The 24,402-nt window shown below is 42.7% G+C and overlaps 2 protein-coding genes across 4 annotated transcripts in view; both read right to left on the bottom strand.

Annotated features, from left to right (window-relative positions):
- Positions 1 to 2,362: 2,362 nt before the first annotated feature.
- On the bottom strand, positions 2,363 to 8,267 carry pdlim1 (PDZ and LIM domain 1 (elfin)). The gene is made up of 7 exons (XM_072391380.1): positions 8,028 to 8,267; positions 6,504 to 6,655; positions 5,891 to 5,975; positions 4,621 to 4,805; positions 3,735 to 3,883; positions 3,518 to 3,635; positions 2,363 to 2,956 (listed from the first exon to the last, which is right to left on the bottom strand). Exons 1-7 carry the CDS (start codon positions 8,118 to 8,120, stop codon positions 2,770 to 2,772), a joined length of 969 nt encoding a protein of 322 aa, XP_072247481.1. The 5' UTR covers positions 8,121 to 8,267; the 3' UTR covers positions 2,363 to 2,769.
- A 2,590-nt stretch (positions 8,268 to 10,857) lies between these two features.
- LOC140313321 (sorbin and SH3 domain-containing protein 1) overlaps positions 10,858 to 24,402 on the bottom strand; it is a 40,241-nt gene continuing 26,696 nt past the window's right edge. For all 3 annotated transcript variants that reach the window (XM_072391387.1, XM_072391386.1, XM_072391388.1), the window contains 12 exons: positions 21,434 to 22,885; positions 20,263 to 20,327; positions 19,906 to 20,076; positions 19,182 to 19,228; positions 18,845 to 18,959; positions 18,615 to 18,740; positions 18,321 to 18,515; positions 17,543 to 18,064; positions 16,146 to 16,241; positions 14,717 to 14,904; positions 14,460 to 14,566; positions 10,858 to 14,138 (listed from right to left, as the gene is read on the bottom strand). In XM_072391387.1, the coding sequence (XP_072247488.1) occupies positions 14,077 to 14,138; positions 14,460 to 14,566; positions 14,717 to 14,904; positions 16,146 to 16,241; positions 17,543 to 18,064; positions 18,321 to 18,515; positions 18,615 to 18,740; positions 18,845 to 18,959; positions 19,182 to 19,228; positions 19,906 to 20,076; positions 20,263 to 20,327; positions 21,434 to 22,885 (3,146 nt within the window). In that variant the 3' untranslated portion in view covers positions 10,858 to 14,076. The remainder of the gene's footprint in view (positions 14,139 to 14,459; positions 14,567 to 14,716; positions 14,905 to 16,145; positions 16,242 to 17,542; positions 18,065 to 18,320; positions 18,516 to 18,614; positions 18,741 to 18,844; positions 18,960 to 19,181; positions 19,229 to 19,905; positions 20,077 to 20,262; positions 20,328 to 21,433; positions 22,886 to 24,402) is intronic.

Below are 24,402 nucleotides of genomic sequence, written 5' to 3' on the forward strand. Positions count from 1 at the left end.
AGGTAACGTACCATTTAAAATATCTCAATAAGACAAGTCAAGGACGAACTTGCGGGAGCTCAGAACTTATGCTACAGATGAGATATGCGCAAAAATCGCAAATACGCAGCTGTGTTCTTATTAACAAACTATTCAAATATAGTCGTGGAGATACTTTTTTTCCTTCAGTTTGTAGTTTATTATGTCACACTAAGTAAGTTTCTTTCCAGATTTGCACAGTTAGGATGATCACCATGAACCCTACAGGGTATTTTGAGTGCGTAAAAGGTGGCTTTACAAGTACCACTCGAGGATATAGAGTTCTAAAAACATTTGGAAGAGCAAACTCTCGCTTAGTCCCAAATTATATATTTTTCAAATGAAATGCAGTGACAACTTAAATATTTACAGTGATGCCCCAGAGTCTGCGCCTCAAAATAAGGTAACCAGGCTGATTTAAGTGCATTTCCAGCTTCTCTTTATTATCGCGTTACAAGTGAAGACCGCAATAATAAACAATTATATGATATTGCCACTGAAAGTAGACCATTTTAAGAAGCGCAAATGGACATGTTTATTCCAATATTATGAGAGTACTTTTGTTACTAAATTCTTCAACATTTCTCTCCGGCAAAAGAAACACGCGCGTCACCCCACTGATACTTAAAATAGAGCAATGCTCACAGTGGTTTCTACCGAGTTCTGTAGTATTTGATGTGCGAGATCCAGACTGCACGCCTGACAAGATGGAAATGAAGATGGGGAAAAAAGTTGCAACGCGATTCCCAGAGTAGCAGCTCTGAATCAGCAGGGGTTCCGAATGTGTCCTTATTTGAGAATGCTGCCTCTGGATGCGCGATGTTCACTCTCTCCAATAAAACAGACAGAAGAACGAGGGCGCAGGGAAGAGCGTGGGGGGCCACCCTGTCTGGAAGCTGATTGGCCACTTGAGAGGCGCTGTTGATTCAGGACTCCACGGTGAGCGAAGATAAGATAAAGGCCATATAAAATGACAGAGATGCGCAGCCATCCCTCACTGTCAGCTGCACATAGAAGCTGTCTGCTGCCTCTGGCTGCAAGAGAGGACGACTGTCTGTCTCTTCATCCTCGCTTCACCTGTCACGAGTACAAACGTAAGTGCAAACAGATCCATCTAGATGAAGCGCTTGTCTGCTATTTGATGTTTTCCAGCTCGATTATTTTTTTCATAGACAATCGTGCAACTGATTATTGTAATAGTTTGCAATTATTTGTGTTTTGGTTTTTAAATCTTTTTTTAGCGATAGTGGTGCATCTAAACAGTTAATTGAGTCAGGAGGGGGAAAATGGGATAACATCACAGTCTATGCATTCGCTCCAACTCTGTTCATCTGTTCAGGATGTCTCTCAAACTGTGGTGCGTTCCTAACGACCTGCGCACCCTCGGTGCTGCAGAGACGACCACCACGCGTTCTCCAGCTTGCCTCGACCCTGTAAAAGAAACCGACGCCACTACAGGGAATTTGCCGAGAATGCCACTGAAAGTTTTCAGAAGGGAAGTGTCCTCAGTGAAAGCCCCAAAACACAGAAGTGAGCAGTGTGGACAGCGCGGCAGGCGCAGAATGAAGGCGAACGACAGAGAGCGCCACCGGATGCACAACCTGAACTCGGCTCTGGATGCGCTGAGAAGCATTCTGCCGGCGCTGCCCGAAGACGCGAAGTTGACCAAGATCGAAACGCTGCGCTTTGCCCGCAACTACATCTGGGCTCTGACCGAGACTCTGCGTATGGGCGACCAAAACGGTCTCACGCTGGACTACCTGCCGGCGGTGTCCGGTTTAAGGAGTCCCGAGAGCGACTCATCTGCCGAGTGGGACTCAGCGTCACCTTCAGAGTCTTGTTACAGCACCTCTGCTGACTCTTACGTCTCCGCTCACGAAACGAGCTGCAAAACTTTCACAAGAGAACAGTCCAATTCCATCCCCGTTACTTTTTATTTCACGTCGCTATGTGCTGACACTGATCTCAGGCATACGTGGCACCATTGAGTTTTTATTGCCTCACTGGTTAAAAAAAAAAAAAAAAAAAGAAACGATTAAGCACGACTCTTCATTCTTAAAAAGTGTGTAGAGGAACCTTCGGTGGGGAAGTTCAAGACTGAAGGCACTTGATGTCACAGCAGGTGTTTTCCATCTGCAATCAAACCAAAACAGCCGTAGTGACGTGACTAATTAGGGTTCTTATAAACGTAGCTTGCTTAATCTCACATGGAACATTGCAGTGGCATTTTTTTTGTTTTAAATTCTAAAGCACTTCAAAACAGAGAGGGGGGGGGGTCGTTTTTGCAGTGTTGCAGTCAGACTTCCTTATGAAAAGACCAGAAAGCACAATCAATACAGAAAACTGGTTTAAGCTAAAATATTTATTTGGCAATGATATTCTAATGTGTTTTGTTTTCATTTTGCTGTATAAAATTGCATTTATTTAATTAAAAAAAAACAGTGAAAATTATTTTTTTCCAGGGGTGGTTGACAAGTTTTCATTTCATTGTTTCTGTGGTTTTGAAAAACACACCGAACATGTACAATGAAAAGCATGACTTAAACACAGTGTCTGTAATACAAAAAGTAATTAGAGAGAGAGAAAAAAAAAAGAAGTCCTCTCTTGGAATGCAGATCAGAGTCAATGTGCAAATCAACATTTCAAACAACCATTTTATAGTCTTAGAAGAAGCATGAGCTAAGCGTTAGGTCTTGGTTTACGTCTTGTACTAAAGTGGTGTGCAGTCCAAGGCCGGGCTCAGCGAGCGCTCTACTTCGGGAAGACGGTGACAACGTCGTAGCCCTCGGGTGGGGTCACTCGCTCGCGTGCGTGCTTCTCGCAATAAATCTGGTCCTCCACAAAGAAATGTCCCTTCTGTTTCAGGTTGACGTCGCAGTCTGTGCAGGTGTAGCACTCCGGGTGACGGAACTTGTCCCTCAGCTTCACCACCATCCCCCTGAAGTGTAAATACAGCGTTAAATCTGGCAGAAGTTTCAAAGCTTTAGCCCGACTCTGATTTTAAAGGATTCGTGAGGCTATTGTGAGAAACAGAGAATGAAGCGTGATCAAGAGGAAGTGAGTCAGAATCTAATTCAGGTCTAATGATGTTTTTCTTGCTACAGCAGACAGAAAGGATTTGTTCCTTTTCATAATTTTCTAAATCATAGCATTGCGTGGGATACTGAAACATAACACACACACCGTTTCAGAAAGACAGCCAATCCAGGTGAACATAAAGACAAGATGCAAATGACTCAACAGCAGCCGAGCTTCAGGAATATGAGTAGGTCTTGTGGCATTTACAACATTCAGCCACAAGGTGGAGACAAACAGAAAAATAATCCTCTGTTGAATCACATTTGCCTTTTGGGCAAGATGGACAGCAGCTGAGTCGATTCACTTGAAATATGAAGCCATAAATAACCAGATCTATTCCTTATGTGCAGAACAAAAAAAACAAAAAACAAAACAAGGAACCCCATCTGTAAAACATGAGCTGAAGAAAAATTATACTTACACAATCCCCGATCCACATTTGTCACAGGCGGGCAATTTCTCTGTGTTCCCCACCGATGATCCCATTTTTGTAGTGGGTGCTTTCACACTCCTGAAGCCTGATGGTTTATCTGCGTCACCTACAAACGCAGATAGAAAAACAGTCGATGTTTGACTGGGTCTTTCACAGTGTGCCCAAAGCACTGATAAAAGCTGAAAATACCAAACGGTATCTGTACCTGTCTCAAGAATCTCCTGAAGCACCTTGAATGAAGCCGACTGTCTTGGCGGTTCGTCAGACTCTTGGTTCTCTTGCAGCATCTTGTACACCTCAGAATCTGCTACTATGGGTGGCATCTTGCCCACCCCTGATGGATCTGACGGAGCACTACAAAGACGGTGTTTCAATATCAGTGTGAGCTGCTGCGAAGGACAGCATGAAAAAAAGTACAAACATTCCAAAGAGGTAAAAGCTAAACACGGTGACACACAGCGGTCTTGATGTTGACCCAAAGAGCATGATGGATCACCCAAAAGCCCCTTCACTGCTTCAGTTATCACTGAAGAAGTTTCTGATGCCGTGTAGGTTTTCAATCAGAGGAAGTTTAGGCAACAGTTGATTCCTGTCATGGCTCACAGGAAATACACAACATCGCAACAGCAGCATGTACATCTGTTATGTGCAATATAAGTTAAAACCTCCTCCTCGTCTCCTGTGACTCTCAGGCGAACCCTGAGTTAGCGACCTCAGTCCTGTTTCAGATCTGCATGCAAATAAGTTCTTCTTCCATAAAAATGCTGTTACCGCTATCAAATTTCACTCCAAATTCTTCAAACTTTGAAACATTTCCAATGGTTTTCTGCTTGTTGTCAAAACACGGCAAGCAAAAAACCTGCTGAGCTGGCCTCCCGAGGCATAGTTTGACTCCTCTGAACTTCTGACACAGTAAAAACAGCGACCGATCTAGTGCACGATGTGATCCAAACACCAGTTGACTTAGTATTTGTGTCACTGTGCAAATTCTGAAACAAAAACGCTCTTCAAAGCCAATTTAGAGAAATAACATACCTGAGGGTCTGTCTGTTTCGACTGGAGTTAGACGGCATCATTTAAAATTAACTTACTTGGTGTTGGGGTCATTAGTTGTCGACATGGTCTTCACTTCATCCACAGCCGAGTTGAAGTCCTTGATGTTGTCTGAGGAGTACAGGCCAGAGGGGTTGTTGTACTGGTTGGTCACTACTTTGGAGCCGAAACCAGAAAAAGGCAGGGCGCTCCTGTTGTGGGATGAGCCTATGTGCTTCACTTCCTGTAAAAGAAAAAAAGAAAACAAACAATCAAAGGGATATCTCCATCTAAGCTTTTTGTGTGTGAAGCTTTAAGTTGGGAAGTGCAACAGGAGTCTGATGGTTGTAAAATAGCTCACACACTGTCCACAACATGCAACACAGTGCAAACATTGCAGAGCTGAGTGGACTTTCAGTGCTTTCTGGTGAACGTGAAATGTTCTTCTGATCTTGCGCGCACACACAAACATGCATTTGAGAACACCCAGTCTCTGGAGTTTTACGGGAATTAATTCGATAATGCTGCTTCTGACGACTTTGGAAAAATAACAACAGAAAATACTTTTCTTCTTCTTCTTAAAGTTTTGCTTCTCACTTAACACAAAGTTTGATATAATTTAGCAAGACATGGATTCTTGTGTAATTACACCAACCAACAGACTTTATATACAAGCATATAATGACACTGGCATGCCATGAAAGTGGGCACACAAATACCACCAAATCCAGCTCGAGCTTACACTGCGGGACCACGGAAATGCCTCCAAACATAACTCATGCATCAAGCTTCTGACATCTAAATTGCAGAAAATCACAAAGTCCCAGCAGCCGTGTAAACTTTCCAGAAATAAAGTGCTTTGACAGAAAATTCGGAGTTCACACAGCAGCATAGTCGCGTCGAAGTGTGGGATTTAGGACAAATGCTCAAAACACGAGCTCTTAAGTGTGTGAGAAGAACGCACAACATTTATAACCTGTGACACACACACACACACACACAGGGCCTGGGACACCATTTCCTACATGAATACACACTCTGGTCTCAACTTTCCACACAGCGGGCAGGAACTGAGGCTTTCGTCAGAGCTTGGCTGATAAATTACCGTCTCCTAGGAAACCTCCTGTTGGGAAGCAAACAATGACTTCATTGCTGGCAATAAGAAAAAAAAAAACTCACAAGCCTTTGCAGGCATAGGGAGCAGCAATTATTCAGGCTTCCAGAAACTGCGTGGCTACCTGTATACAGGACTTCCTGATGTTACTCTAAATGACAGAGCAGGGGGAGCAATTTAAAAAGTCTAGATCCAGCTTTGATGATGACACACACCCGTGGCTCTGATGCAAGATTCATCTTGTACGGATGAGTCTTCCCCTCCTCAGATGAAAGTGGCGACCACAATTTCGCCTCTGACCTGAGAAGCAGAAGAAGGGAAACATGGCTTAACTGATGCAAATCATGGGTTCAAACACAACGGAGGCAATCTTTTTCTGTTTTAGATTTTTTTTTGTTTGTTTCTGGCAGTGGCTTCCTGCATCATAGCACATGACCATGATATTATGGCTCCGTCTTTGAGTGCAGCAGAGCCCTGGCATGTACCCACATGAGCTTGGTTTCTTCTGCAGCCCCCCCCCCTCCTTCTGACAAACAAGCATATTTGCTTCAGTCTGTCTGTTGAATCTTGTTCAACCTCCGTGCTGATTAAACTCATCTGCTTCCAGAAAGTTCTGATGTAATCCAGAGAAATAAAGAAATAAAAAAGGTTGCAACACAGTCCGGCATACAGACGCTTCTCAGAATAAGGGCTTTAGTAAAACAAAGGGCAAGAAATCCACCCTCTACAAAGAATGAGTCAATATAAAATCACTCAATGAACACCTGGCTCGGCCGTCTCACATTACTCACAGTTTTTCTGGCCCGTGGCTACGTGGTCCCGACCTACCTGTCTACAGAGAGCACCATTTCATCAACGCAGCCCTTGATCTTGTTCTGCGCCTCCAAGTGAGTCATGCTCTCTGTTGGCTCTCCATCGATAGCCAAGATGATGTCTCCTATGCACAGGTTAGCTTGGGCTGCTTTACTGCTGGGGTTGACCTACAACAGAGAGACAGACTTCACAATCAAAAGCAACCTGTGAGCCAGAAAGTAAGATGGGTCAGTGGGTGTTAGGGTATTTGATACCTTCAGATTCACAGCTTTGTTTTTTATAACTAACAAAGAGTTGTTTTCCCAAAGATTCTTTAAAAATAACCCCCTGAATGTGTAAAAATACATAAGTCTGATACATGTGGAAAATGCGCCATTAAATTGGAGGCTGAAAGCCTCCATTCTAATCAGGGCTTTAGATCTACTGAGCTGCAGTTTTAAAGCTGACCCGCAAGAACCTTTACACACATTTGGCTGTTTACAGTAAACAGAGGTAGTTTTCAGTCCGGGGCCCAGAGGACAGATGATCCATCAAGATAAAGGCCAGAAGCAGAGAAAGAGTCCGACACAATCCAGGAATTTTTCCATGGGTGGTGTGGACGACATTTACAACAGGAACAGCAGCAAAAGTACACAGTGGAGAGTGGAATACTGCTACAATACAGCCACGAAAGTGTCCTCCTGTATGATGCTGCATAAAAGCTTTGTATCATGTATACCAAAGTGTTGTAAAGTAACTGAACAACTATTAGCGTTAGTACAGACTTCCAGATGGGAATTCTGAACACAAGTTAAAAACCTTAATCATTACCTCCTTAATCGCTCTATTGAAAAAAATACTGTCAACATCAATGTAAAACTTCAGGCTTAACACGTGCTAAGGTAAGAACAGTTTCAACTCAGTCGGGAAATGAACGATCTGACCAACAAATAAAGCTGGAAGAACTTCTGCCACAGAGTGTGAGCACAGCTCGTTACAACAACGAGCTTATGACATTCCAAAAGTTGTTATCTGTATACTACCAATTATCTTCTTGTAGCCAGTTGATGGGGCCACAAACCTCCCACGTTGATCAGTTACGTTAAATCATTTCTGTACGGCTAGTGTGCAACAGAAGACACGTTAAGGAAGCGACATATCAAAATTAAGAAGTGAGTGAAATAGGAAAAAGAAAAAAAATGGTCCCGTTTCCCTTATAAGGTAAGGCAAAAAAGTGGTATAATACAGCTATAGTTTTTACAGTACTTAAACTGTCTATAAGACCATCTTAAAAAACAGATAAATGGAGACAACAAACGGTTTCATCATCTTATCCCAGGACCAGGGGCTCCATGTAAAACACGGTACCGCAGGTTATAGCCGCTAACTTAACGCACCTCAAGAAAGTACAGAGGTGGCTAACGCTAGCGTTAGCTTTCCGTTAACCTGAAAGACGTGGAGTCTGGAATGAAGTTGAGGGGCATCGATAAAGTGACTTAGGGCGAGCAAAGGTGTGGGACCTGAAGTAAAACACAGCTGCCAAGTGTACAGTCAACTTACCCGGGAAATAGCCAGTGGCTGCTCGAAGTCCTTTCCCCCAACCAGCCGGAATCCCCAGGGGCCGGGACCCTGCATCACCACCCGGAGAGGCATAATGTGAATGTTTTCAACACTGTAGGCAACTTGTGAGAATAACTAATCTACTTCAGCCCCTTGGCTCAGTTCCTTCTGCATATGACATGCGTCTAAGCGCAGCTCAGAAGCATTACAGCAAGGGGGTGGATCCTCAGGTTGGAGCTGGACGAATCGATTTTGAAGTTTCCTCTCTGATAACCGAGGGACCACAGATCGTAAATGAAGAGGATGGGTCACTGCAAGCTCCCACTTGGCTCCTTGATACTGAACTAGCCCTGCTTCTGGTCACATGATACCACAATCTGTATTTATTGGTTTCAACACTTCAAAGAAACCGTACATCTACTACAGAAAAAACATCTTACCTCAACTCAGTTGAACTGATTTTGACTAACGCTAATGACTAGCTTTTCTCTACCAATATTGTGACGATAATCCTGGCTGCTAATGCTATGAATATGTGCAACTATTGACAGACAACAACAGAAATGTCTCAAACATAACCATAATACAATCATATCGAATTCAATGAATTCCAAATTAATTAATTTGTAATTTAATTAATTTTATTTGATTGATTCACGATATGACAGTGAATTGGATTATAATTGGCTTGAATTGGACTGTGTCTTTGTAGTGCCATTTGCTGTGATTTAACGCTACATAAATATAACTGAAGCTGAACTGAATAATCTTTGCCTTGGTCAATTAAATGCGTTGTTGTGAGTACACTTGAAGCCAGTTTTAAAAAAACAAAAACGGGAACATGTTTTCATTCATTCAGCGTCCACGCTCGCCTCATCCTGTTCAGGGAACCTGGAGGCTATCCCAATTGCAATAACACAAAAACACAACCCAAACATTTTTTTATGTGCGGCACTTGTTGACCACGTCAGTTTTCAAGCAACGCAGGTTCCTCGAAAGCAGAGCAGAGAGGTAGCTCTTCACTTTTCGCCCCTCTCGTATGAGCTCCACTGTTTGTTTTAGGGATGTCGGCATGCCGTTACGTCACCGTGTTATGTGCAAGCTTACCATTTATGGTAGAGCTAAATCCCAGGATGTGGAATGTGCCACTCCCAAAACCCGAATTCCTGCCAGGAGGAGCTCTCTGCTTAAGTGCCAGGGCACACTGACTGAATGAAACACACACTTTCTTGAGGGGTTTACATGCATCCATACAAGCCCACATACATGCAGCCCCTTCGATGTGTGGAATCAGCTTTGGTGGATAGTGAAACTATTACTCCATGCTCGGTCATCATCTCCTTAGTGGGATTTAACCCATCTCATGAACAAGCGGATGCTCAAGAGACAGCAGCCATATTTTAGAATAACACAGGCTGCGTTCCATTCGGCCAGCTCCTTGTAAAGCCCACTGCACAGGATGTTCAGCCATGTTAAGTGGGGATTCTAAAGTGTAGCAAGCAGAAAACACTAAGGTTAAAGAGAACTGTGAGCTGTGGGAGGAAGAATTGAAAAACGGGTCACATTAAGTTGATTAGCCAGATTACCACATTAGTCATTCAGTCATGAACAAAAAACAAACTAGAAAAGTTTGCTAAACTGTTCGAATTTTGACACCATGCTGTATTTATGCAGAATATTTATTTGCGTGCTCTGCAGGTGTCTTTTTAATACACAGACCCAGTACCTAAACTTAACAAGTGTATTTTTACTCTCAGACTTAGGTTTAACCTCTAAAAATTATATATATCATATTTATTTCTACTCCTAATAACCAAATGATGAACTTATCTGTCCACTGCTTGAAGCGTGTTTTTAATAAGTTTCAAGCTTAAAACGTCTATTAGTAATAAAGTGACTTATTAAACCCACAGCTTATGAGTACAAAATTAACACACTGCTGAATATATTCGAAAGAACCCTAATTAATGTGATAAATTGGCCAAAAGAGGAGGTAAGATTTAGTGGGGAATCAGATTTCAGCCCAATACCAGCTTATTAATTAGCAAATCTAGCATTTAGTGGTGAGATTCAGTCACTATCTGTAAGGACCATCTTTTCTTTCCCTTTTTCTTTCTCCATCTCTTCCCATCTCCTTTAGATTTGTCCATTTTGAGCCAAACAAAAGAAAAACTCACTGTGCAACAATGGTAGTAGGCAAAGGCAGCATGAAAGCAAACCCATCCAAGATGGCGCTCCTTACCTAGCATGCGACAAGGCCTGACATACTTTACTTACTTTACTTTAACATTCTTTACTCTAACATTATTACACACAATAACTCGGAACATACCATTACTATTATAATATCTTCATTAAAACAAGCTATTACGGACAACAAAACAAGTCTACCAGCAAGCTAAGCTAACATAAGTTTTGCTAGCTTTGACGTGAAAGTGACATCACTATTAGTTTTCAGTGCTAAAAATTCTGTATCTCAGGTGTTTGTGTGACCAGTAATGTAGGGAAAGAATGCTGTCTACGTTGGAGTTATTGAAGGGTGATCATAACAGGAATTTTGTTAAGGGAAGTTATTATCTGACAATCCCTGAGCAGGGAGGAAGAGTTAGGAAGTACTGTACATGCAGGCCTACAATGTGGAATGCAACACAGCTAAAGAAAGTGTATTTCACCAACCCAGAAATACACAGCCAAACCACTGACTCCGATGATAAGCCTTTAAAAAAAACCACTCACATGCATAGTTTGAATTTCAACTTGCTCGAGAAACTTTCTGTTGTCATGGGAGTCACCACTCTTTCACAAGAAATAGAACAAGTGACACACCAGATGGTTTAAATTGTTTATTAAATATTGCATAATACCGAAGTCACATCAGTGTATAGTTTTTTTATTCTAATATCAATGTCAATGTAAGAGCACTGCAAATAGAAGCAAACAAACCAAACCAATTGCAGGTTGTGTGTCTCATCAAACTACTCCATTCTTCTGATTATTAATTCATTACGAAGCACTGTGTCACGCTCGTAGGTACTTGTACAGTAACAGACAGGTTCTTAGTAAATGTTCTCCCATTCTGGAGGCTAGGATTAACGGGAAAATCATGGTTACATTAAATAATGTCATGAGAAATTTCAATGATACTCAAAAAAAAAAGAAAAAGAAATGACAATGAGGCACAATTTTGCATCTAAGGCATTATGATCCTTACAAATGGCAGCGTAATTTTCATGAGTCTATCTTTCTGTGCTGAGTAACGCTCCACTCTGTGCTTTACCAAAAAAACCTTCAGGCAAATAAACCACTGCAAGTGACAGAGAGCTCAGTCAGTCACTCTCATCACTCGCAGCTTATTTTCTATTTTACATATTTACAATCCTTCCTGTGCCCTGCTGCTGGACAGTCTGCAAATTCATTCAAGATGAAATTTAGACATAATTTTTACATATTAGCGTACACTGCCTGTACCACATTCATATATTCATACATTCGCACATCCCTTGATGTTTTGTGGAGAACAATGAACAGAGTGTTTAGTGATTTGTTTTCTGACTAAATGAGTTATTGGTTATTTGCCCACCATCAAGTGTATTTGACATCAGTCTCCTTTTGTTCTGACATGGAAGAAAAACAACTTTAACAAGGCTACAGATTAGTCATCATATTCATGAGGAGCTTAAGTTACAGAGGAACAAACACATTTAGCCAGCAGTGGAGGCTTCTGTGGTGAACCAAAACAAGTGAACATTATATCAGTGCTACACAGCTGCACAGCTACACTGCTGAGAAAATACTCCCTTGCTGATGCTTGCAAAATGATTAGAGGTGATTTGATCAAGAAAAAATCTCATTAAACAGCAAAAAATAAAAACAAAAACACAGAGGACGAAACACTGATTGTAGCGGATCTGAATTAAAATACTTCTTGAATTGTTAAACTTTGTTTATGAGTTGCGTGGTAGCCACGCAGCTTCAAAAAAATGTCCGAATCAAGTCAGTTTTGATTATCATTTTATGACTGTAGCTTACACAATCCAATGCACTGACAAAGCCTATTTTATAGTTCAGAGATTTGATGTAATCAGACAATCATAACAAGTTTCTACTAAAAGGTAGACCCACTGATAGTCTGCCACTTGATTAGACTTGTATCAGCATCTTTGTGCGCATCAAATGTCCCGATTTATACTAAAACTACTTGATAAGCAGTTTCCACACAAACTACATCCATATGCTTCTCTGAACAGGTCCAAACAAGCACTGAGAATTATCTGCAGGTACAACTTGACAGTTGTGGTCTGGACTAATGAGCACAGTGCAGTGACTGAAAAGAACAAGGAATTTTAGGAAAAAAAAGAAAGAAATACAATAACTATTTTTTTGGGTGTTTGTCGGTGTTAGACAGTCTACTCTTACACGTCTGACGGTGGTGGAGATGTGGGAGCTTTGTTCTCGCAGGAAGACGCCTCTGATGCTTTGACTGCAGAATTCAAAGAAATTAAAGCTCGACGAACAGCCTAAACCCTCGCCTATTTGCTTTAAGCTAAAGGTGCAACTATTGAAAAGGTTGAGATTCATGTTTCATGCTCCAGTTTGTTGATTTTACAGTGCATGCTGGACTAACGCTGACCATACGGTTGCAGTCATCTCATAAGAAAATACATGGCCGTATTTGGAAGGCCTCTTAGTTTTCTGTAGGCATTTACATGTATATATACATTCCTGTCAGTAAGGGCATTGTTAAAATCTCAATATGCATGTAAAAACTGTTTTATCATAGCCCAAGACAACTTGTTGGCTTTCACTTGATCATTAATCTGCTTTTGTCTTGTTAGGTAGGATCTTCCTAAATAACCAAACAGGAAGTTAAGTGCTACCACGCCTGTCCTGTGGTCGCTCTGAGGTCGGGCGTCTACCATCAGCTGCCTTAAAGGCATCAATAATTGGCCAAAACAGTTTACTTTTGTTTCAACAAGAGAGGTATAAAAGGACAAAAATAAATTTCTGAAAACAAAAAGATGAGCATATAAATGGTTTTCTTCACTTTTATGAGCCATGCAATGCAGTCCATGTGTCCTGTATATGTGTTTGCTGTGGTAACGGAGAAAAAAAGTGCTTTTAGAGCTTCTGGACAAGCAATGACTGGGTTAATAACTGCAGAACAACGTGTTGATAGAAAATGAAGGCAATACTGAAGTGGTATTCAAACACTGAGATGTGAAAGCTGTCATGCTCCTCAAAAACAGGCAACACTGAGATCATGATGATTCAGAAAATTCTACAGAAAGCAAAACAGATACGTCGGACCAGTTTCTGAAGGGGACTCTTACATAAGGTGTAAAATAATCAAACTCCAGAGGAAAAGAGTTTAAGCAGTTATTTAAAATCTAAACTGAGGGAAATGTTCTGTTTGACAGAGAATGAGCAATCACATAACATTTCATAACTGTATGGTAAGCTGATCTAAATATCAAAGGTTTAAAAAATGTTTCATCTTTAAAGTCATGGCTTGTGTTACACTTGGCCAATTGTGTTTTTCACTTCTGGTCCTAAAAGGTAGCTCATGACAAACAGCTCCAACCCCACACAACCTAAAATGACATTCTACTCCTCCAAAGTCCTTTTCAGTTAATAAGATCCACTCTTTTGATCCCTAAACTGCTCTGCTGCCTGCCTCGCGACTGAGGTGCTACGTAAACTCTCACGTGCTGATGAATAACACGGACAAATTGGAAGCTTAGATTTGTGCAACACAAGCTACTTTGTGGGACGTTTTCAGAGTAATTGCACATGTGGAGACGGATGAATTCTGTCAAAAAGTGAGAAATATGCGATCACGGTGCACACCGTGCTGAGGTTTGGGCAGTGAGTTGTCTCCATCTTCGCCTCGTGCAGTTTGACATACCCCAGGCCGAACTGATCACTTTCCCAGACAAGTTATATTGGCCTGGCTAAATGACTATTCTAACCAACAGCCATGCGCGGTAGTAATGACTTCCCAAGCTTCACAGGCAACCATGTGTTACAGCCAGATTAGATATCTTTACAGTTAAACTTCCTTTACGTAATTCCCAGGGAAAGTCCCAAACTGCTTTGTCCTCTTTGATGTACCTGTGGAGAAAAAGAAAACAAACATTTATCAAGGAAAAATAAAGTTAAAGGATTCCTTTTAAGACTTAAAGCTAACATGATCTCAGTTTTAGACAAAAATAGCTGACAAGGACTGTGCATGCATATCACACTCAATACTCTGCTGTCATTCTTCAGAAACCCTATATGGAGGGCTGTGACACAGTGACGATGGTTCTAATTCTCCTGGAGCCCTTAGTATGCACATTGCACGCATTCAGTCCTTTACTGTCATTCTACAGAAACCCTACAGACATTAATGTGACAGAGTGAGTGCGAAGGAATGTATCCTGATCCACATACCAACAAACCAGCCGTCATCGCACTTCTCCATGACGCTGACGAGATCTCCTTCCCGCAGCTCCAGCTCATCATCATTTTGTGGCACATAACTGTACAAAGCCTGGAAACTGCAGCACAAAAAGAAAACTTTGTGAATATGCAACGCAGAGAATGCACAAAATTCGAGTTAATTGAATGGGTGGGTTTGCATAAAATATGTATATATATATGTGCAAAAAGAAAAAAAGAAGAGTGAAACTGAAGCAGATTACACTCACATTCCACAGCTGAGACGGCTCGGCTCTGGGCTGCTGCTGTGGGACTGGGGTTGCTGAGAAATGATGAGAGATTGTTTACTGGGCTGGGGGTGGAGTCTATGGAGAGAGTCATTATGGTGGTGGGACAGGGTGCTGCAGTACCTCACCGAGGTCTCAGCTATATTCAAGATTTCATTACACACTGCCTCCTAGTAGTAGTAGAAGGACAGACAGCAGGCCCCATCAAGAGTCCCAAAGGAGGCCAAGATGAAGTGAGGTGGGGAGTTAGAGAGGGAAGGAAGGAAGGGGGCGAAACAGGAAGGTAGGTCCAATAAGTAGCAAGGCAGAAAAGGAAGTGATCCGTTAAAAGCCAGGAGAATAAGTAGAAGAGATGTTTGTGGCGACCAGGAGAAGAGGCATGAAAAGGCAGGACACCAGAGTGGGAGCATGTAGACAGGAAATATGAAACATTAGTTTACTTTGACACGATATTAGTCAGTATGAACATGCAGTATAGAGGGGAAGCTGACAGGTGCAGCTTGACATTTTAGGTAATCTGCTTTCTTGCTGAGATGTACATGCAGATGATTGATATCATATTCACATCTGAATGTTAAATATAAAGCAGAAGCCCTTTTTGAGCAGGCTTTTGCTGCACACAACCCCCACAAAATAAAATGCCTTTTAGCTTCACCCCTTCCTAAACCAAGACAAAAGCGATGTGGCCTCTGAGCAGAGAGAAAAGCACAAATCTGAACCAAGGAAAAACTCTGCTGGATTAGGAGTCTTGAGAAGCATAAGGGCTTTGTTTCACAGACGCCCACTCAGGGGCAAAGGCTGGGTGAAATAGGCTCTAATTAGGAGGCCAAATATGTCCGTTAATGTAAAGCTCATGATATCCTGAACAGATAAGACTATGTCAGTATTGGGTTTGAACAGCAGATGGCATTCTGAACCCATGAAATGCAGCTGTACTGTACTTTCATTTAAATTTAATATTCTTAGAATTGTGATACCAATATTATGTGTTTTATCACATTACTATTATATTAAAAAACCCTGCCAAGTGGCCAGTACCTCTTTCAAAATGAGTTTTAAGAATTTTTTTTCAACTGGGTAGCAGTTTCAATATTTTCTGTCTTTCTGCTAAGCTAAACTAATGAGCTCCTGCTTCATACTGTTTCCGAAAACTTAAAGTTATATTTACCCTCTCACTAAGCTTTCAGCAAGAAAACAAATTCTGATTTCCCCCAAATGTCAAACTACTAGAAAAGGAAGATCTCAAGTCTTAACAGGTAACACAATGTAGACATAATGGGAGTTAAAGATGATGTGAGTTAAATGGATCTTAAAGAATGATATGTTTAATATGTTAAACAAACGATGATGTCACTTTAACTACACGTAACTTTTTGCATGTTTTGAAAAAGACCGCTTTCTATCATCTTACCGCAAATGAGTTAACATTGTTGTTATCCTGGATGTCAAAAAGCATCACAGGGCTTCTGGAGCTCCGTCCATGATGGTCAGCCTCATTTTTCACAAACTGCAACACAAAAATCAGAAAATCCACTTAAACATGGAAGCATATGAGCCGTAAAACGTCACCATATTTTAGAACCAACCAGCTTGCGTTACCCTGTAGGCGGAAATTTCAGCCTCGCAACAGCTTTTGAAACAGAGGCAAACATGTGAAACCTATAAATACATGCTAATAAATATGTCACTGTTCTAAATAAACTGCCAACCTCTGACTGGCATCTAAGCTATCGCACCTTTAGGTGGAACAACAACATCATGCAACCATATGCTGAACATTGCAAAGGCAAAGCAACATGAGATCAATCCTAAAAATGCAAGCATAATATCACTGGTAACACTTTATTTGTGGGGGCGCTTAAAACTGACACGACACCATCATAGCCATGACATGACACCTGCCATGAACACGAGGGAGTCTTTGTGAATGTTTACGACTGTTTTCATTTGGTCAGTTACATCATTTTTAATGCAAAGTTAACACTGTTTGACATGCACTTGTTATGAAATCTTGACATTAACCAAGACTAAATAACATGTCATAAAGATGGATAATTGTAGCAGGGCTGGTTAACAACGGTAAATAAACTAATAAGCTTTACGTACCAGCATAGCATCACGTTAAGCTGTCATTTACGTTTTGTCATGACTCTGACAGTCGCACAACCTATAAAATTGTGTTGTGAATTTTTTCCTTGACCTACAGTCGTGTCATGTAAGCTTGTTCATATAACCCTAACCCCTAACCTTTGGGTAATGTCAGCCTCTCATAAAAAGAACACTGACAGGCTATGCTGTTTGGTCAGTCAAGTTGTGAAAACAAAGATAACTTAAACGATGTAATTTTTGCATTGAAATGACAGATGTAACCAAATAACCCTTAAAGGTAGTAGTCATAAATATCTATACGAACTCCTTCAAGTTTAAGACAGGAGTCATGTTATGGCTGTAGTGGTGTCTTGTCAATCTTCTGCATGTCCTGTCATATAAAGTGCTACCATACTTCCTCTAACAGTCCTTTAAAAGTTGATAAATCTAAACACTGTAAAAAACACTGTAAAACCATTGTGTGTTAGTAGTGCACTGCACACAACATCATGCAGGCTTGCAGCTGTGTGGTCAGTTCAATGACCACCCTGCTTTTCCATTCCTTCACAGAGCTAAAACCAACTCCAGTCAAATGTACAAGTTAGTTTCACACATGAATATCCACTTCAGTGCTTCAGAAAATCTATTCTGGAAGATCACACATTGACCAAAAGCCCATGTTCCAGAGTGATGCAACACCACACACCATGCAGAAGATACCTCTGCAGGGCTATTTCGCCTGTTGCTCAGGGCTCCTCGGCCCCTGTCCCCCTCAGCGCCTTCCCCCTCATTCAGCTCCTTCTCCCCCCTCAGCCAGCCCTCCAACACCGGCCCACTACTAGGGCTCACACTGCGCGACAGATGCGAGGAGGGAGGGGAGAGCAGGAAGTCCTCCCCCTGAGGTGGAGTGAACGTGAGGAAGGGAGTGGTTGAGTTAGGTCTGGGTGGGTAAGGAGGGGGGAGAGGGGAGGCAGATGGTGAGGCCATGGGGGAGATGCAGTATGGGCTGCCGGTGATGGGAGGCACGGGGCTGACAGAGAACGGCGGAGGCAGGTACTCGCCGCAACGGTAGGACACAGTGGGCAGTGGTGGTAGGGGAGGAGTGGGGGCGGCGGGAGGACTTCCACCCCCCACAGTCAGGGAGATCCACTCACTGGAGATAGCATGAACCTCGGGGGACACAGAGCGGCGGGGGGAGCGAGGGAGCGGCAGGGGGGAGGTGGTCAGACGATTACGATACAGCTTTTTAGCGCAATAGGATGATGAAGGCAGAGAGAGGAGGAGGAGGGATGAGAGAAAGGAAAGGGAAATGAAGATGAGACAAATAAACCCAATAAAACAATTTAAAAGAGGTGAACATGTGAAGGACTAAATGTAGGAATTTCTGAGTCATCACTAATGCAGCAGTAACAATGTGGTTTGACCAGATAGTGGCTTTATCTTCCTCTACATCCACGGATGAATATCATGTGATTCACATCTCAGTTTGAGTCTCTACCTGAGGAGACGCATTGGTGCTGCGCTGTGGCGAGTAGCTGACAGGAGGGTCGGGGTACTCCACGCCGTTTTTAATGCGGGGCCGTTTGTGCACTTCTACGTAGGTGACAGGGAAGATGCCTTGCCGATTGGTGCCGGAGATTTTGCCTTCATACCAGTTCTCATCAACTCGGCGAATTAGTGTGATCCTCTCTCCCTGAGCAGACAAAAGTACATTCAGAAACATGCAGGAAATCTGGCCAACTAGAGAGCAACTAGTGACAAAAGCGCTGAAATACCAAAACCAGCTCCACACCTTTTTGAAGGACATTTCCACCACTGTGTCCCCCGTGAAGTTGAAGCGGGCAACAGCTTCTCCATATTCGAGTACCTGCACTGGAACGCTTTTCTTTGGCTGGGCTTTCTCCGTTGGTGGGAGCAGCTGTGTAATTAAACAAATGACTGTCAGAAGATGAGGTTTACAAGTTTAACAAACGGTCGTGTCTGCAGCTAGTTTTTGTGTGAAAGGAAGCAGACAAAACCAACCTCAACGTAGCTTCGTGGGAAAATGCCAACTCTTCCATGATGTTCGCCTTCATACCAGTTTTGATCTACTTGTCGAATGATGTACACAATGTCTCCCTTCTGAAATGGCAATTCCCTAAAAACATGGTTTGGAGAGATTAGTTACACAAAAATGAAACAAAAAGCAGTGTTAGACACATAGAAAATTACTGTTCCTAAAAAGGAATTTCCCATCACTCTCAGTTTTTTTAGGAGACACTTTGTTCAATGTTGGCAAACGCAGTGAATGACAATAAGAGCCATTAACTACCATTTTCATTTTAATTTTTACACTCGAAATTTGAATATTTCCACTTACTTTAGCGTTTCTGCTCTGAAATCAAAGCGAGCCATGGCTGGAGTTCTCTGTGAAAATATATATAAAAACAAATTTGGGTGATTCTTATTTCATGGGTGCAAGCCGAGATATTATTGCATTTTTACTGCACAAGTTAAATGGATCAGTAATACCCCTAAGTACCTATATCTGCTCCATTTCAGCTGTTATTCTCTTTGGGCTTTGTCACTTCCTGGACTTTATTGTAAGCTGTAAATCTGTGTTGACTGAGCTGCCCTTCCAGTGTCCGTGAACATAAATGTTCAAGCAATGACAGGAATGATGTGCTTGTGACTGACTGGATTACTTCACCTCTGGAGCATGCTCAGTGAAAAGCTCCTGTGAGTTGTTTACTGTAAGACTGTTCAGATTAATGAGCAGGTATACCTTGATTAAACCAAGAGGGGTTGCAACTAATACTGGTGAAGCTCCATCTACACACTACTTAACTAGTAAACAGCGTGAACTGAAGTCTAAATGTCGATGGTGTATATTCAGTGACAAACTCAGCACTTATTTTGCCTCCTGTCCCTGCTCTCACCCTGTCTGGACTCAGAGGACAGAGCCATCTGTGTCTGCAGAGAGCCTGCTGACAAATGTGGCACACCCCCCCCACCCTAGCCCTCAGTCTGACACACAAACTGACAATGCATCTGCCTTCTCTCTTCCTGCTTACAGAAGGATAAGACACAGCCCTGCATTGTACCTCTAGGCCTGATTTCCTTTTCTCCGTGTTATCTGTGATGTTAAGCAGGTCTCCAAACCGCTCGTTGGTGATGAACTGGTGATGTGTCGGGACAATGCTCGTGTGTCGCCTCGATGCTGTGTCAGCCTCCTCCTGTTCCCGTTTTAGCCGCCTCTGCTCCTCCAAGATTTTCTGCCAGGAAACCAGACTGCACTGTTTGTCCATTCTAGATATGGGTCTCCTCTACTCTTTTATTCATGGAACAAAATCTTTGTTATGTACAATAAATGCTTTCATAACACAGCTTACTTTAATATCAATGTGTCTTTTGCTTAAGTTAAATTATAAATATTTGACTTAAACTTTAAGAAATATTACCTCTTTGTCACCATGACGCCTCCTCAGTACTTCATCCTGGCTTTCCCCATGAGCTGGGGAGGAGTCTGACACAGACACAAAGAGGTGATTATGCAGAGAAGTTTTCCCTGACAACTTCAAGGCAAACTCAGAAATAAAGAACAAAAATGTTCAGACATAAGGCGATGATATGGCAGTCACCTCCTTAACTCAAGTCAACAGAATAAAAAAGATACAATGATTATAACCATGCATGCTGAAAATGAACACCAGCATAACTGCACATTCAAGTGAAACACACACCAAAAAAGGCTAAATGTATACATGCACAGAGGAATGAATAGAATGACCAAACATGTATTCATGAAAAAACAAATGCAGGAAAAGGAAAAAAATCTAAATCTACTCTAACTTTGAGATAAAAAGAAAATGACTGATGTTGATGGAACAACCAGCATCCACTTTATTATCACTCAATATGCTCTCTATCCCACCATAGATGTTTCAACCTGTGTTCCATGTGGGACAGCTATTAATGTTTCAGGTTTGTGTCTGAAGCTCCAAGTACCCTTCATAGGTCAAAGCAGGAAACATCCCATCTCTGGGATTTAAAGATGGCAGAAGTGTAACAAAACACAGTAAAAATAACAAAATAACAAGTTAAGACATCAGTTTGAGAAAGCGTATGCAATGTTAAGTCCCATTATTCTTCTGTTACATGTGAGATGAATTCTGGGAATGTATTTCTTATGTAGGACAGGCATTTAACTATAAGGTAAGGTACTCAAAGTTATTGCCACGACATTACATCAAGATGTAATGAAATAAAAAATATCGGCTGTATCGATGTAAAATGTATCGATGCAGCCACTAGAACTCATGCATACAGCTCAAATCTGATGTCTGGAGAATATATACTTTACCAAAAGCTTCCTGAACCTCCTACAGTCACTGAAGTGTTTTGATGAGTATTGGGGCCATGCTCATTCACAATGAAATGGGAGAGCACCAAACAGCACACTTAGAATGACATGGAGGATTCCCTGTCACTTAAACACACCACACAGACAAGGAATGGAAGGCGGTGGCATTGCTTTGTGGAGAAAAGGGACACGAGGTGAAGATAGATTCGAGATAAATGAGTGACCACAGAGGGAGAGGGTGACAGCGGTGAAGGGATGGAGATAGCCACCTCTGCGGTGAGCTGCCAGCGGCTGCAGTAGGTTCCCGTTGGCGTCCAAACCCTGCCCGTTACTCAGATGGTCTGTGCTGCTCCCCTCCCCGTTACTCAGTCTCTCAAGAACCTCCAGGGAGGAGAGGCGCTGCGGGATTAGGGGCCTGGGCTCAGGTGACAAGTTGGAGGGCCTCTGGGCGCCCATTGTCACCTTGGTGGCTAACAGCGTCCTTCGAGTTTGGTGGGACTGTAGGTTTTTCCGTAACCTAAAGGGAGCAGGGCCCATGAGGAAGAGGTTCCCAGGCAGAGTGGTCTTCTTCTCCGAAGATGGTGGCCTCTCCTGTTGGATTGTGGCTTGCTGCCTCTCATGCCTGAGGATAGTGGTGAATCGGGTGTAGGAGGCTGGACAGGAGCCTTTGCATTTGCTTGGTTTGAGGAGGAGCTGATGGTTCAAGTGGTGCAGGAGATGGTGGTGGTGGTGGTGGAGATGGTTGTGTTGTGGAGGGGATGCTGTAAACTGCGCCAAGGGACTCTTTGATTCACTGACACTTTGGTGGGTGAATTCTTGGGAACTTTTATTGAAGATCTGCTCTACTTCAGCCTCTGTGTTACAGGGGGACTCAGTCCTGATGGTATGTCCGTCCTCTGAGGAGGCAGCTTCTTCCACAGTCATACTGTCTGGTGACAGGGCCTCCTCCCTGCAGCTTTTGCCCTCGGCCTCCACAAGGGTGCAGACATCTGTCTGTGTGGTGCTGCCTACAATAAGGGACTCAGCTGACACTGCAGACGCCATGTGGAGGTGGGCAGGACTATGGTTGGGGCTGTGGCTGTGGCTGGAGTGCAGGGTGGGCAGGGAAGAAGAACGACTCGGCGCTGAGCTGGACCGCTGAATGATCATTTCAAACTCACTGACCCGTGATGACACGTTGTCACGTGGAATGTTACAGCCATCTGACCTCTCACCCTCTGCCTTTGACTTCTCAAAAAGAGAGGCCAGGCTGCGGACACTGCCATGGGGGCTGCAGCCAAGCGAGCAGGGCCTCTGGATGTGATGCATGGTCCTGTACAGGCTGGAAAACTCAGAAGCACTCCTCCTAATTGCAGGGGAAACATTCCTGAGGCTGTCAGCAGACTCACTGCCACAGCTGGACTTACAGTCTGCTGGTTGGTCGCTCTCACTTTCCTCAGCTCCAGTGCAGTCTGTGTCACATGGCCCTGTGTAGAGATCCTCGCAGCTGTGGGCCTTTGGGTGCCTGACAGCTTTAGTCCTGCTTTCCTGACTGTTGCCACTGGGTGGCAGCAGCTTGGGCTTGAACTTAGAGGGCAGAATTTGGGGTATGCAGGCTTTGGCAGCAGATAGAGACTTCTTACTCTTACACTGGTCACCTATTGCATTACTGGCAAGAACCGATCGACTATTTACAGAGGAGCAGGGTGAAATTATATAGCCATTCCCACCTTTATAATCCACTGGCAAGCATGCAGGACAACAGAATAAACAACATATTAGTTTACAATGATCACAGGTTTACACACACTAAAACAGTCAGGCACATTTCTAAGATTAAAAACTAAACTCCATCAAAAGTAGATGAGAAGAAGCAGACTTGATGCGCTGGGCATCAAGTAATAAATGACTGTTGTACTAACAGCATGGTACTGCAGTGAAGAATAATGCTTAATAGAAATGGAACCAGGGGAAATGTACAGTCACAGATACAGTGTAACTGGAAACAAGTATTAAAACAGCAATATATAATGAAATGTTATGTGATGTGGGAGATTATTTAGGAATAGTTGTAACTGTGGTATGGTACAATAAAGAAAATGAATAAATCTTTTCTGTTATTTATGTCATCTTCAGGTAAGGAGTCAAGGTTTTTATCCCTCATCATTCGACTCCCACACAAATCTTTTCTACTTTTAACCACTAGGCAGACGGCTGCAGTGGCTGCTGGCAGTGCTGTTAATACACTGCTACACGGCTGTAAACTAAAAATGTATCCTGAGTCATCCGGCCCAGTAAAATATGTCTGTCAAAAAGCTCCAACAAAAACTCATGTCAGTTCCTGGCGAGAGTATGCATGTGACAGCACTGCAGATGGTACCGGAAAATGACACAACACTTTTACATGCTGTGAGGCGCCTCTGTGGGATGAGTGACCGATCTGTCACAATCATATCTGCCAGGAAAACACACACTGAGGAAGCTGATTCGATATTTTATTCATGGCATGTGGCAAGTTAAGAGTCACAATCGTGGCCACTAAAAAATCCCTGGAAGCAGCCTCTTTTTACATTTTTTTTTAAAACTGAAAGTTTAGAACAGATGTCTTTTTTTATTTCATGACCACAAGACAGAAACACATGATGAAGCGTTTGATCTTTCAGATTTGGCTGTTTCTTTGGGCTGGTCTACACGTTACCTTCTGTGTCATGAACAGTAAGCGACTCTAATGATCATGATGGGGCTCCAGGCAGGAGCTCAGTGAGGGAGTGTGCTAGTCAGTTGACTTGAGAGCTTGATTAATCAAGCTGGTATAAATAAAACAAGTACTTCTAAATAGCTTAGCTCCAAAACCAATGGTGTGAATCTTTTTTTTTCACAATATTTACACTTTAAATGTTGTATTTATTATTGTAGAAATGATACCAACTTTGGGCAGACAGATTAAACAGTGATATCTGTTGTGTGTCTTCCCAAATGTAATGCAATGATATGTATTGGATCACAGTGTCCCTTCCTTTTTCTTACTTGCATCTCTTCTCCTCTCCACCCCCAGTGTTTCTCTCCCTGGCCATGTGCGCAAGCATTCCAGCCCCTGACCTCACACTGACAGCTGACTTCCTCATGCCTGCCCACCCTCTGTGTCCCTCCTGTTTATCTCCACCTCGTCTGGCTGGGTTGTGAAGAGCAGAGCTCTGTTTATCTCACTTGTACCTCCTCATCCGTGCCCCCTCTGGCCCTCCACTCCCTGGCGCTAGAA

The sequence above is a fragment of the Leuresthes tenuis genome, unplaced genomic scaffold (assembly GCF_036924035.1).
Source record: "Leuresthes tenuis unplaced genomic scaffold, fLeuTen1.0.hap1 SCAF_8, whole genome shotgun sequence".
Lineage (NCBI taxonomy): Eukaryota > Metazoa > Chordata > Actinopteri > Atheriniformes > Atherinopsidae > Leuresthes > Leuresthes tenuis.

Coding starts and splice junctions, on each gene's coding strand:
- pdlim1 (XM_072391380.1), bottom strand. CDS start 8,120: ATGCCTCTCCGGGTGGTGATGCAGGGTCCCGGCCCCTGGGGATTCCGG. Junction 3,884..4,620: donor ACTAATGACCCCAACACCAA/GTAAGTTAATTT, acceptor CCGTCTTTGTAG/TGCTCCGTCAGATCCATCAG. Junction 2,957..3,517: donor AAATGTGGATCGGGGATTGT/GTAAGTATAATT, acceptor TTTACACTTCAG/GGGGATGGTGGTGAAGCTGA.